The sequence below is a fragment of the Meles meles genome, chromosome 9 (assembly GCF_922984935.1).
Source record: "Meles meles chromosome 9, mMelMel3.1 paternal haplotype, whole genome shotgun sequence".
In the NCBI taxonomy this organism is placed as follows: Eukaryota; Metazoa; Chordata; class Mammalia; order Carnivora; family Mustelidae; genus Meles; species Meles meles.
The window spans coordinates 77,417,184-77,429,746 of NC_060074.1; the positions used below are offsets into that span (position 1 = coordinate 77,417,184).

Consider the following 12,563-nt stretch of genomic DNA (forward strand, 5'->3'; position numbering starts at 1 on the left):
GCAGCCGAGGTCCCCCAGCGCCCCCTACAGCCACGCGTGGGGCGAGACCGCGCAGGGTCCTGTGCCTCCGCACCACGCCCGGGACCCCACCCAGAGGCCGGCGCCCCGGGACCGCGCGAGCACCCGCAGCTCCCGGGTGCAGAAGCGGGGCGTGGGCCCTGCGGGCTTGCTGCATCCCAGATCAACCTCGATTGCTCCGCCCGCGGCGGCCCGACTTCCCCTCCCTTCCTCTGTGTGTCCCTCCCTCCCTCCTTCCCTCTCGCCCGCCGGCGCCGGACACGCTGCACTTCTCTTGGGGCGCTCTTCCCCTTGGCCGACCTTCTCATCCCGCTCAACTTTGGGACAGTGGCTGTTTGGTGTTGAATGTTCTCCTCCGAGAGCGCATGGCTGGGGAAGCGAGGTGCGGGCCCGGTCCCCGAGGCGCCGCCGTCTGGAAGGCGGTGCTGCTGTGGCTGTGCCTGGGAGTCCCGACCGGGCGCCCCTACAACGTGGACACCGAGAGCGCGCTGCTCTACCAGGGCCCCCCCAACACCCTGTTCGGCTATTCGGTGGTGCTGCACAGCCACGGGGCGAACCGATGGTGAGTGGAGTGGGACTGGGCGCTTTGAGCATTTGAGAGCCGAGGGAGAACGGCGCGTCAGGGATTCCCTGCCCAGTTCAAACTTTCCTTCCTCTGGAGGAGCCAGAAGGGCAGCGCTGGACGGTCAGCTCGCTGGATCTGCTCGGGCAGCTAACTTATCTCGGGGTGGCACGCCTGGGGTGCGTTCTGGCGCGAGGCTCTGGGAGCTGCGAGTTGGGGGTGGCGGGTTGATGCGCGAGGTGGTGGGCGGAGATGGAGGTTTGGGGGAGCGGCCCCTCTGCCAGCTGCGAGTCGTGGAGACCAGGAGTTCAGTGGGCAGCCCAGCTCACGTCTGCACGCACGTGCACGTTTCTCGCTTTAGGCTCGTAGTGGGGGCGCCCACGGCCAATTGGCTTGCCAACGCTTCAGTGGTCAATCCCGGTGCGATTTACAGATGCAAGATCGGAAAGAATCCAGACCTGAATTGCGAACAGCTCCAGCTGGGTGAGTTGGGTCTGGGACCCCGGGGGAACTAGCATCTGTCCTGGAAAAACTCATTGTTGCCTAATTCTAGTCTAAAATGAATGATGTTCATTCTTCGCTCCAAACCATCTAACCTTGTTAAAACAAAAGCGATTCCCTTCTTTCTGTCAATATTTTTCTCCCTTTTGCTTAGGAGGACGATTGGATTACCCTGGAAAAACTGTGGAGAGGAAAGTTTCTTAGGATACATTCTCTTCAGCTCTCCTTCTCTGTCCCTTATGTAGAACACATTTTAAAGCTCTCAGCACATTGAAGACAGGATCCAGCTAGGCCATCACTTAAGCATTTTATTTCCATCTTTGACCTCTCTGGCTTGTTAAAGATCAGGCTAAGGGGCCGATCAGGAATAGCAGTTGGAATTGATCCCATATCCTGTCATTGAGCCTGAGGGCTTTCTAAAAAAAGAAAATGTTACCGTTTTGTTTAGAATATGAAAAATAAAAGAAGAGCTCAAGGAAAAACGGGCATCTCCATTGTCACTAGAGTTAAAACGAGGTATAATTTTTCATTTTTCTCTCCCCAAACTCCCGTGTTAAATGGATAGCTCTTCTTGAAGTCATTTCTTAATGTCTCTTCTTAGCTAGGTGACAACTTGAAAAAGTGTATTTTGGTGGGGGCGAAAGTTTGCATTTCAAAGCCAAAAGCCAAAGTTGTTTTGCACAGACACGGGGGGGGGGGGGGGGGGGGGGGGGGGGGAGAAAGGGGAACTGATATTAATTTAGACCTATCTTGTTCTAAACAGTTAGACACTGATATGTGTGGTGTTGCTTCTGCCCCTCCACCCCAAAAGCACCACTGGGTCATGGTTGGCATTGTTCCTACTTTACACATGAAGGCTCTGTGACTCAGAGGATTGCAAGTACTTTTTCTGAAGTTACTCAGCTAATGAGGGAAAGATGGAACCTCAAGTCAATCAAGTCAGCTTGGTTCCAACGTCCAAGCCCTTTCCTTTCCTTTGTGCATCTTCAGTGCAAATAAAATTAAATGAAGAGTCCAGTATGTTGTCTGCCTGCTGATACATCATCTGCAAATGGTGAATAAAAGGTTACAATTGGTACTTTTTTCATGTTTATCTTTGCATAAATAGACCTTTGGGATAAGCTACTGCATCTTTAAACTTTTTCTTTTTATAGTAATTTTTGCTTACTCCAACTGGGAAGATGGTTTCCCTCATTGTGAATGAATTCAAAGAGAGTATACACATAACTCAGAGAGCGTCCAGGAAAGTCTAGCAGTTGTCTGTAGCATGTGGAATCAGCACTGGCCTCTCATTAAGTTTCTTCCATCCCAAAAGGCACACTAGGAAGGCATAATGTTCATAGACCTATCCATTTGGAACAATTCTGCAAAGCATAATTTTCCTTATATGAAATAGTTGTGGAATAAAGAATTAGGAAGTGGAGGAGACAAGCTTGATCGCCAGAGGATCTTGACAGAGTCTCAGCAAGGAAAAGTTTCATTTCTGTTGTCCTGTCAGTTTCCTGATCCATGGCCTTGTAACTACTGGTATTACCTACTTCCTGTCTGGAAGGGCACTGAATCTATTTCTAGATGTCTGTGTTTAACCGGAAAGATCATGTCATAATATTACACACAATTTGAGATAGTAATGCCTGTTGAAATGCAAGGAAAACCTAAATTTTGGGGCATGTGGAGCTAAGGGATTGAATATAGACATATCCTTAGAGCCATATGCACATGGTTGATGTGCCAGAAACAGGAATTAAGTGAAGATTTATTAGATGGATAAATGAATAAAGGCAAAGTGAAAGTTTGATGAATAAGAGACTTAATTAGAAATGATAAGCTGAATGACATTTTTAGTTTTCAAAGTTTTGGTCCATAAAAAAAGGTGTTGACTGAGATAAAAGGCAAAAAGGAAGACAAGTTTTCTGGTCAGTCAGTCATTTGAAACACTTCTAGCTGTGGTAATAGATTGGAATATTTGCAAAAGAACTGACTGAAGTTGTTTCTCATAGAACATTTTAAACAATATATCTTTTATTCCTTCAATAAAGAAATTGTGTGTTTCTATTCAGAACAATCTCAGAAGTAACCTGAACCTATAAAATAGGGGGATGGGGATGAAGTCCAGAAAGGAAACACTAAAAACAATAAATTGGTAGTGAAAGACATTTAAGATTATCAGGTTTGTGGACTGTGTAATATTTTCTGTGGAAAAGCTTCAAGAAAAAAAAATGTTAACTATGGACATGTACAGTATTCTAATTCTACAGATTATGAGGATGGATTCAGTTAGCCTGTCTCAAATGGGGGTAGCTATACTGTATAGAAAATGCTTAGCTTGCTACCTGACATATAACAGGTATTTTTAAAGTATGAGTTTATTACTTTTTGTCCCTGTGTTCTACTTAAAACGATATCTGTATGTTACCTGCTATAGACAGGTTGAGGTTAATAAATAGGGACAATCAATAAACTAAACAAAAAGTTAAATGTAGGAAGTAAGAGGTAACAGCTGAGGTGAAACATGGTGAAAATATTTTCTTGTGGACCCAACCAGAAAAGTCTTACAGTCGTCACTAAGTATGGAGCTACGACTGCCATGTCAGTAAGGTGTTTTCTTTCCTTTGGAATGGCTTAACTGACTACCAAGGAGATGAAGTTGGAAGATCTCTTAAAATGGTGCCTGTCTCCTAATAATTTCAATACTATCCACATGGATTGGTCTTTAGTTCTCAGTTAGAATTTCACATCAAAGCTTGGCTCAGATAGACTCCTCCCTTGGAAGAGATCAGTACCCTCCCATTGCATGCCATCCTCCCTGGATAATGTTGTCACAGGCTATGGTATATTCACTGTAGCCATAATCAGAAATGAGCAGCAGATGCCCATTTATCTAGAACGTTCAGGGGGTAAGGTGTTGAGAGTGAGATACTCTTTTTAGTGAAGTGAATTGACTTGTGAAGAGGTGCTTTGGGTCCTGCGTGCAGACAGGCTGCCTCCACCTCCCTGAGAGTATCTTCCACACTGAGAAGTGTCTCTCCCCTCAGTTCTGTGGTACTTCCCTCTGTGAACCAAAGGAAGGTGGTGTCCCCATAGAAGGGTCTGAGCCCAGACTTGTTCCCAAACACGTTGTGTCTGAGGAGGCGATAGTGATTTCACACATCCAGTTGCTTTTCCACTCAGGCATTCTGTATCCTTGCTGAGGCTTTTTTTGTTTTTTTGTTTTTTTTAGATTTTATTTATTTATTTGACAGAGAGAGACAGCGAGGGAGGGAACACAAGCAGGAGAGTGGGAGAGGGAGAAGCAGGCTTCCTGTAGAGCAGGGACCTGATGTGGGGCTCAGTTCCAAGACCCTGGGATCATGACCTGAGCGGAAGGCAGACGCTTAACGACTGAGCCACACACGCGCCCTTGCTGAGGCTTTTTTTTTTTTAAGATTTTATGTATTTATTTATTTGACAGAGATCACAAGCAGGCAGAGAAGCAGGCAGAGAGAGAGAGAGAGAGGGAGAGGGAAGCAGGCTCCCCGCTGAGCAGAGAGCCTGATGCAGGGCTCAATCCCAGGACCCTGAGATCATGACCTGAGCTGAAGGCAGAGGCTTAATGACTGAACCACCCAGGCGCCCCTAAAGGAAACTTTGATCACAGGTGGTTGCTAAATTAAGGCATTATAAATAATGACTCCATTACTATATGGAATCATAGACTTTCCATGGATTACTAATATTCAAAGAATTAGAACATAATTACATAAATGTTTATAAAATTACACTAAAAAGATTGTCTTTATTTGGTCATTCAAAAGACATCCAGACCTTTTCTTACTTTGGAGTCACCACTAATAACATTATACACATGCTACACACACACACACACACACACACACACATCTGAGTAAGAGTCTACAGTTACAAACGTACCCAGTATGGTAACCAGTATTCACTTGTGGCCATTGAGCACATGAAATATAGTTATTTTGCAGTGAGAGGTGCTGTAATGTAAATTAAATGATGGATTTCAAAGACTTAGTGCAAAAAACAGAATATAAAACATCTCCTTTATTCTTTAGATATTAATTATATGCCAAAGTGAATATTTTAAAATTAATACTGATTACATATGTAAATAATAATATTTTGGATGTGTTAGGTTAAAAGAAGTATATTTTAAAAATTATTTTTATTTCATTTACTTTTTTAATGTGACTACTATAAAATTAAACATTTCATATGTGACTTATATTGTAATTTCTATTGGACACCACTATTCCAGAGAAATATAATTCCCCTGCATGAAAAAAAACCACTAACTTTTTAACAGGTGCTTTCCAAGTATCTGTGCGTAAATGAATAGGACTTTCACTTTTCTTTTCCATACCTAGCGCTGCATAATTACTAGACCTTTAAGGTTCTTGCTTGTGCCTCTCTTTTCTTTACCAGAAAGAACAATGATCCATCACAAGTTGGTCATCATTATTCCCCTTTAGATTTCTTTCTAGAATTAAATCACCCTAGCCAACCTCAGGGGTTATTTTACACAACCTATTTGGAAGAGATTAACTAGCATTGCATCATTAAACTAATGATTATCTCATTCTCACTTCTGCCTGATTTGTAGGAATTATTAGCTTAACATTAAAAGGCAAACCTCACACTGCTGAAACTTCAAAAATGTTCTTGATAACGTTTCTTCTTCATTTGCAATACTCTTTAAATTGTACCTTATGAAGCTGAGACTGATACACTCTGGTCATTTTGAAAAATTGCCCCTGAACATAGTTTCTAATTATGCAGAAGATCAAGACAGAGAGCTTCATTAATAAACTATCATGTTAAGAGAATTAAGTTTCCTGATTTCCAGCAATTTCCCAAACTCCATCTCTAAAAGAATTGTTTCCACCTAATTTGAGAGCTGAGGTTTTCTAAATGCATTTCATTTTTGCCTTGTTTACCTGATCACTGAGTAATATTCCTAATGACTCCAAATATCTCCGAAGGCAGCAATCCTAGAGCCAGATGTGGCAATCCATTGTACATGTGGGTCATTTATTCATTCCTTCACTTGCTGAAGGGTGCCAAAGGGCCAGAAACTTGGAAGTTGAAAAGAAACATGGGTTTTGCCCCAAGAGGGTTTAGAGTCCGTAGGATAGGTTATTAAAGGAAAGCGTGGTGAGAGGATCTAATTAGGAAAATAAGGTGATGACTTCCTTGGGGATTGATGTTCAAGTGGAGGACTGAATAACTATCAAAGTTCATGGGAAGAGGAGGTTTATGGCAAAGGGTGCCAGGCAGAGCAAACAATGTATGTGAAGTCTCTGGTCTGTGAGAGCATGGCATCTTTGAAACAAAAGAAGAATGCATACAATTGGAGTGTGCAGTGTGAAGTGGATGGTAGGTGGGAGAGCTAAGCAGGGATTGTTTTCGTACTACCTTGTGAGCTCTGGTTAAGTCGTGTGAACTTTCCATAGGTAATTAAAGCTGGGGAGTGACATGATCAGATTTGTGTTTTAGATACTTCTGGTTGCAGGGTAGGGAATGCTTGGGAGTAAATGAGTCAGGGCTGAAGGTAGAGAAACAATTGTAGTAAGATTTTGTTTTAATTTAGGCTACATGTGATAAGTGCTTGTTCTAAGACAGTGGCAGCAAGAAGGAGCAAATACAGCTATTTAGAGGACAGACTCAACAGGACTTGGTAATTATTAAGTGAGAGAGATAAAAGGGAAGAAGGTTTCAAAGATGTTACCCAAGGTTCAGACTTGGGCTGTTGGATGGAAGGTAGTGCTGTCCACGAAAGACATGGGAACAGATATCTAATAATCAGTTGGATGTGTGAGTCTGTGGGGCAGGAGAGGTCTACCTGGCAGTCTGTGGAGTTGTGGCTCAAATGGTTAAGCATCTGCCTTCCGCTCTGGTCGTGATCCCAGGGTCCTGGGATCAAGTCCACATAAGGCTCCTTGCTCAGCTGAGAGCCTGCTTCTTTCTGCTCCCCCTGCCTATGCCCACTCTCTCTCTCTTTCTGACAAATAAGTAAAATCTTAAAAGGAAAAAAAAAAAAAAAAGAATACCAGCGCTCAGGACACCTGGTTGGCTCAATCAGTTAAACATCTGTCTTCAACTCAGGTCATAATCTGGGTCCTGGGATCAAGCCTGCCTTGGGAATCCCTGATCAGCAGGGATGCTGCTTCTCTCTCTCTCCCTCTACCCCCCTCCAACTCATGCTCTCTAGTGTGCTCTCTCTTTCAAGTAAAAAAATAAAATCTTTAAAACAATAATACCTGTGCTCATCCTAAATAAATAAAATCTCTGCAGGTGGGTCTAGGTAGCTGTGACATTGTGATTTATAGTAAGAAATATCATTTGGTCAGGGCGCCTGGGTGGCTCAATGGGTTAAACCTCTGCCTTCAGCTCAGGTCACGATCCCAGGATCCTGGGATTGAGCCCCGCATCAGGGTCTCTGCTCAGCGGGGAGCCTGCTTCCCCCTCTTTCTCTCTCTGCCTGCCTCTCTGCCTACTTGTGATCTCTGTCAAATAAATAAAAATCTTTAAAATTAAAAAAATATATATCGTTTGGTCTTATTCACTGTTTCTGGCACAGAGCTCCTAAAACTCTTGGAATTTTCTGAGTGATGAGAGCTACAAAGATGTCTTTTGTGAGTGAGGTGGCTTTTGGACCCCAAGTAAGGATGGGGCTGGTTACTAGTGGAGCCAAACATTTGATTGGAGAGTTGGGACTTTCCATCCCACCCCCTAACCTCCAGGATGCAGAGATGGTCTGGGCATGGAATTAATCACCAATGGCCAGTGATTTCATCAGTCATGTGTCTATGTAAAGAAGTTGCTATAAAACCCCAAAAGGACAGGGCTGGGAGAGCTTCTGGATTGGTAAAGATATGGAGATTCGGGGACTAGTGGAGAGCTCAGAGAAAGTGCCAGTTCCATACCCTTTCCCCATGCGTTTTCCTGTGTATCTCTCCCTTCTGGTTGCTCCTGAGTTATATCCTTCCATAATAAATTAGTAATCTAGGAAGTAAAATGCCTCTCTGAATCCTGTGAGGTGCTCTAGCAAATTAATCAAACCCAGGTACGCCGTAGTTGAAACTTCTGATAGCCAGTGGTTAAAAGTATAGGTGACAACCTGGACTTTTGATGGACATCTGAACTCTGTGTGTGTGTGTGTGTTGGGAATGGGACAGTTTGTAGGAATGAAACCTTAACCTGTGGGATCTGATGCTTATCACCAGATAGAGTCAGAATTGAGTTGAATTATAGGGTACCCTGTGAGGGTCAGAGAATTGCTTGTTGGTGGAAACCACTTCCCCCAAGCCACACACACACACACACACACACACACACACACACACACACACACAAATGGAATTGAACACAGAACCCTTAGTAGGACATTAGAGTTTCCAAAGTTCCCCAGATGATACCCATATTCAGCCGTGGTTGAAAACAACTAGAGAAGGAAAGATGAGTCTGAAAAAAGTACTGAGGAGAAAAGCTAAAGAGGTAGCAAGGAGATCAGGTCAGTGTGGCATTATCAAAGGATGAGAGATCTTAAGAAGAGATGAATGGTTGGCAGTATCAAAAGTTGCCAAGTGGTCAAGCAAGGTAAGAACTTAGAAGGTTTCATTGGCTATAGAGAGAAATAGTTCATGAGTAAGCTTAGTAAGACCAGTTTTAGTGGCGAAGCCAGACGGCAGAGGTTTGAGAAATGAGGAGTAAGAAAATACTGGTAGCAAGTGTCAACAACACTTTTATCTGGATTCCTCCTTCATTAATTAAATATGTTTTATTGGTTACTTACACTAAGTAGCAGGAATAGAAAGTTGGGTAAGACATGGCTGAAGCCCTAAATTCACTCTAGATGACAAGAGAGGCAGGTAAACATTGGATCATTAATGATGAGAATATGTATTAAAGGTGATGATAGAGATACAGTGGGGAGAAGAAACTGCTTGAATAATGACAGAAGGTTTCCTGGAAGAGCAGACACCTGATTAGTTGAGCCAGATGAGCAGATAGTAAAAGCTTAATAAATGTGAAATGGATGGATACATTTATCAGATCTGGATGATTCCTCTCCTATACACTTCAGCTCCATTTCCAGAAGTCTGGGCCAGTCTTGGGTTCCAAAGATTCTTCCTGCTCACACCACAATCTGAATGATAATACCCACTCCTGGGACAGGGAGCTTGGAACTGACCATCTTTAAAAATGGGGATTTTTTTGAAGGGGCATGTGCACCCGAATGTTTATAGCAGCAATGTCTACAATAGCCAAAGTATGGAAAGAACCTAGATGTCCAACAACAGATGAATGGATAAAGAAGATGTGGTATATATATATATAATGGAATACCATGCAGCCATCAAAAGAAACGAAATCTTGCCATTTGTGATGATGGATGGAACTAGAGTGTATTATGCTTAGTGAAATAAGTCAGTCAGAGAAAGACAACTATCATATGATCTCCCTGGTATGAGGAAGTGGAGAGGCAATGTGGGGAGTTTGGGGGGTAGGAAAAGAATAAATGAAACAAGATGGGATCGGGAGAGAGACAAACCATAAGAGACTCTTAATGTCACAAAAGAAACTGAGGAGGGTTGAATAATGCCATACATTGAATAATGCCATAGAGTTCTGGACTGACTCTTACTTCTCTCATATACTTCATACCTCACATCTTCCTGACCTCCTCCATCCTAGCTTGTAAATTTCCAAACCAAGCCCAGTGTTTCAATAATGACCACCTGCTGTTAAGTGAGAGCGCGTTTCCCTAGAGTTTTTTTTTTCTTTTTCAGTTTACATTTTTGTATTGTTCTTGTTTCAAAGACACCCAAAATGGTATCCAACTATGAGTGATAGTTTTTCAAATGAATCTGTAAGTCCAAGAGATTAATTGAAAACCATGGAAATAGAAAATTTTCTTTCCTTGTTTTCTTACATTGGAAATTAGTGTTACAAGAGTAGGTTATTATAGAAATAGAGTTTATATAGGTTTATGAATAATATCAATATTTGGATTCTTTCCCTGCCTCACAGGAAAAAGTACTAATAGCCATCATTGTTTCTTTTCTTTTTTTTTTTTTAAAGATTTTATTTATTTATTTGACAGAGAGAGACACAGCAAGAGAGGGAACAGAAGCATGGGGAGTGAGAGTGGCCGAAGCAGGCTTCCACTGAGCAGGGAGCCCGATGCAGGGCTCGATCCCAGGACCCTGGGATCATGACCTGAGCTGAAGGCAGACACTTAACGACTGAGCCACCCAGGTGCCCCCTAATAGCCATCATTGTGACATTAGTTGACAGTGTCTACCTGAATCCTTCCTTCCCCACTTATGAGAGGTGTAACTTTGGGCAAGATGTTTAGCCTCCCTTTGTTTCAGCTTCTCCATCTGTGCAGTTTGGATTATGATAATATCTGCTCATAGGAATGTAATTAAAATTAAATGAGTTAATATTTATGTCTACATGGTATTAAAAGTGTGCTTGGGTACATAGGAAGCATGTAATAAATATTAGTTATTATTGTGGGAGGAGAACCTGAACCCAGAATTAAGCTCACAAGTGACCTGGTTTTCTAGAATGTTGAGGTCTAGTGATGACTGAGGATCAACCCTGATTTATAAAATTGCAGCCCTAAAACTTGGCTCTTCTGCTTGGGGACATCTACCTCTGTGCTGAACTCTATGAATACAATCAGGGAAAATAAATAAATAGTATAAACTAAAAAAGGGGATATTAAATAAAATGAAACAGAGGACTGACACCACCAGCTTTTTCAGGTCTACGATTCTGAGCTCTTTCTCACCTATACTGCACATGGTTACTAACCGTTATGAGATTTGGACTAGGAAGCCTGAGAATATGAGATGTAAATACATGTCTTTTTAGAAAGAAAATACTTTGAGACTAATTTCTAATTTTGATGTTTACTTTGATCTTTGACTCCTTTGTGCTTATTTTGATATCTTGACTCCAGAGAAGCTGGAGGAAACAGTCCTGGAAGTTCAGTATTCTCACGTCCCATGTCTTCTCCAAAACTTGGCATTTTACTTTTCACGACCTAAAATTATTGTTACTGTAGTTGAAATCATAAACATCACTGTTATCTTTCAAAAATATCACCACTGTGTTTTATTATGTATGTGGGAAAAGTACATCATTTAATGTAGTGAACATAATGGACTTAATAGTAATTAGAATTTGATAAGAAAAACTACAAGAAGGGGCCACTTGGGTGAAAGAGCTGAAGGCTGGCTGGCTAAATCTCGCAGCGCCGTGAGCGCCCTCTGCTGGTGCAGTCTAAGTCAGCACAACGTGGGGATGCTGTGGAGCAGAGGCATTTTCCATTTAATGAACACCTACTAGGTGCCAGGAAGTCTTGTAGCCACAAGGGCAAATTTTCTGTGATTCTCATAACCCTGCAATGGTAGATCTGATCATCTTCACAGTTAAATTGAATTTTCACTTTTAATCGCATATGTTTTTCTAATATTCTGAATTTAAATAGAGGAAGGAATTGTACAATTATTTGTACTCAGTGATTATTGTTTCTACAAATAAAAATATCCTAAATAAGTGACTCTTTATAGAACATAGAATAAAACAGTGTTCCTCCATGTCTCAGAATTATTTAAGAAGAATTTGAGATGTATAGGACTCATCTTTCAAGGGAAAAGGACTTCAACTTAAAAAAAAAAAAAGGAATTGGCCTTTTCCTGAAACTTAAAATTTCATCGTGTTTTTGAAAGATCAGATCAGATAAGTGTGTATGTTACTGTAGTAGCTAGAAAGTCAGACTGAGAACGCCAGTCAAATGTCTGAGCCGATGGGGAACCCACAGCCCCATGACTCAGGCAGATAAACCAAACATGTCATTGCATCCAAAAGTCCCAGGCTCCTTCACCCACAAAATGTTTCACTCAAGCTGTCAGCAAGTTGTAGGAAGAAGGACTTGGAGTCTGATCTTTCCCCCTGGGCCTTCCTCAGTGGTAATGCCAAAATACCAAGAACCGATCTAAATTGAGGAAAAGGGCAGGGCAAGAGAGGGACTGAGTAAGTGCCATCTTTCTTGAAAGTTGACTGAACAGCCTGTGGGCAGATTTGTGATATTATATAAGCACATTTTACGGTGAAACAAAAGACTTAGAAAGTGAAATTGATTTCAGTTCATTCATATCTCTGAAATACTTGTAGAGTTCTATTGTATATGTGATAGAGTAATAGGAAGTAACAAAGACCTTTGATTTCTGACAAGCTTTTAATTTTTTATTCTGACCCTTTTAATTTATCAGCCCCCTGGATTCAAGGAAGTTACTTTACTTCCTTCAGATTTAATTGTGTCCTCTGGAAAATGGGATTGATAACAGTCCCCTGCTGCTGCTGTGAAAATTAAAAGACTTAAACGTGAATGATGAGGCCTGGCAGTGATGGGCCACAAATATTTTACGGAGGTGGATATATGACATGCCAGATGTGCAGTTTA

General features: G+C 41.9%; 1 protein-coding gene across 4 annotated transcripts in view; it reads left to right on the top strand.

Annotated features, from left to right (window-relative positions):
• Window positions 1-239: 239 nt before the first annotated feature.
• ITGA4 (integrin subunit alpha 4) overlaps window positions 240-12,563 on the top strand; it is a 79,625-nt gene continuing 67,301 nt past the window's right edge. For all 4 annotated transcript variants that reach the window (XR_006820257.1, XM_046018631.1, XM_046018632.1 and 1 more), the window contains exons 1-2: window positions 240-580; window positions 942-1,063. Coding sequence is in view for 3 of the 4 variants with exons in the window: in XM_046018631.1 (XP_045874587.1) it covers window positions 384-580; window positions 942-1,063 (319 nt within the window). In the remaining variant the exon portion in view is untranslated. The remainder of the gene's footprint in view (window positions 581-941; window positions 1,064-12,563) is intronic.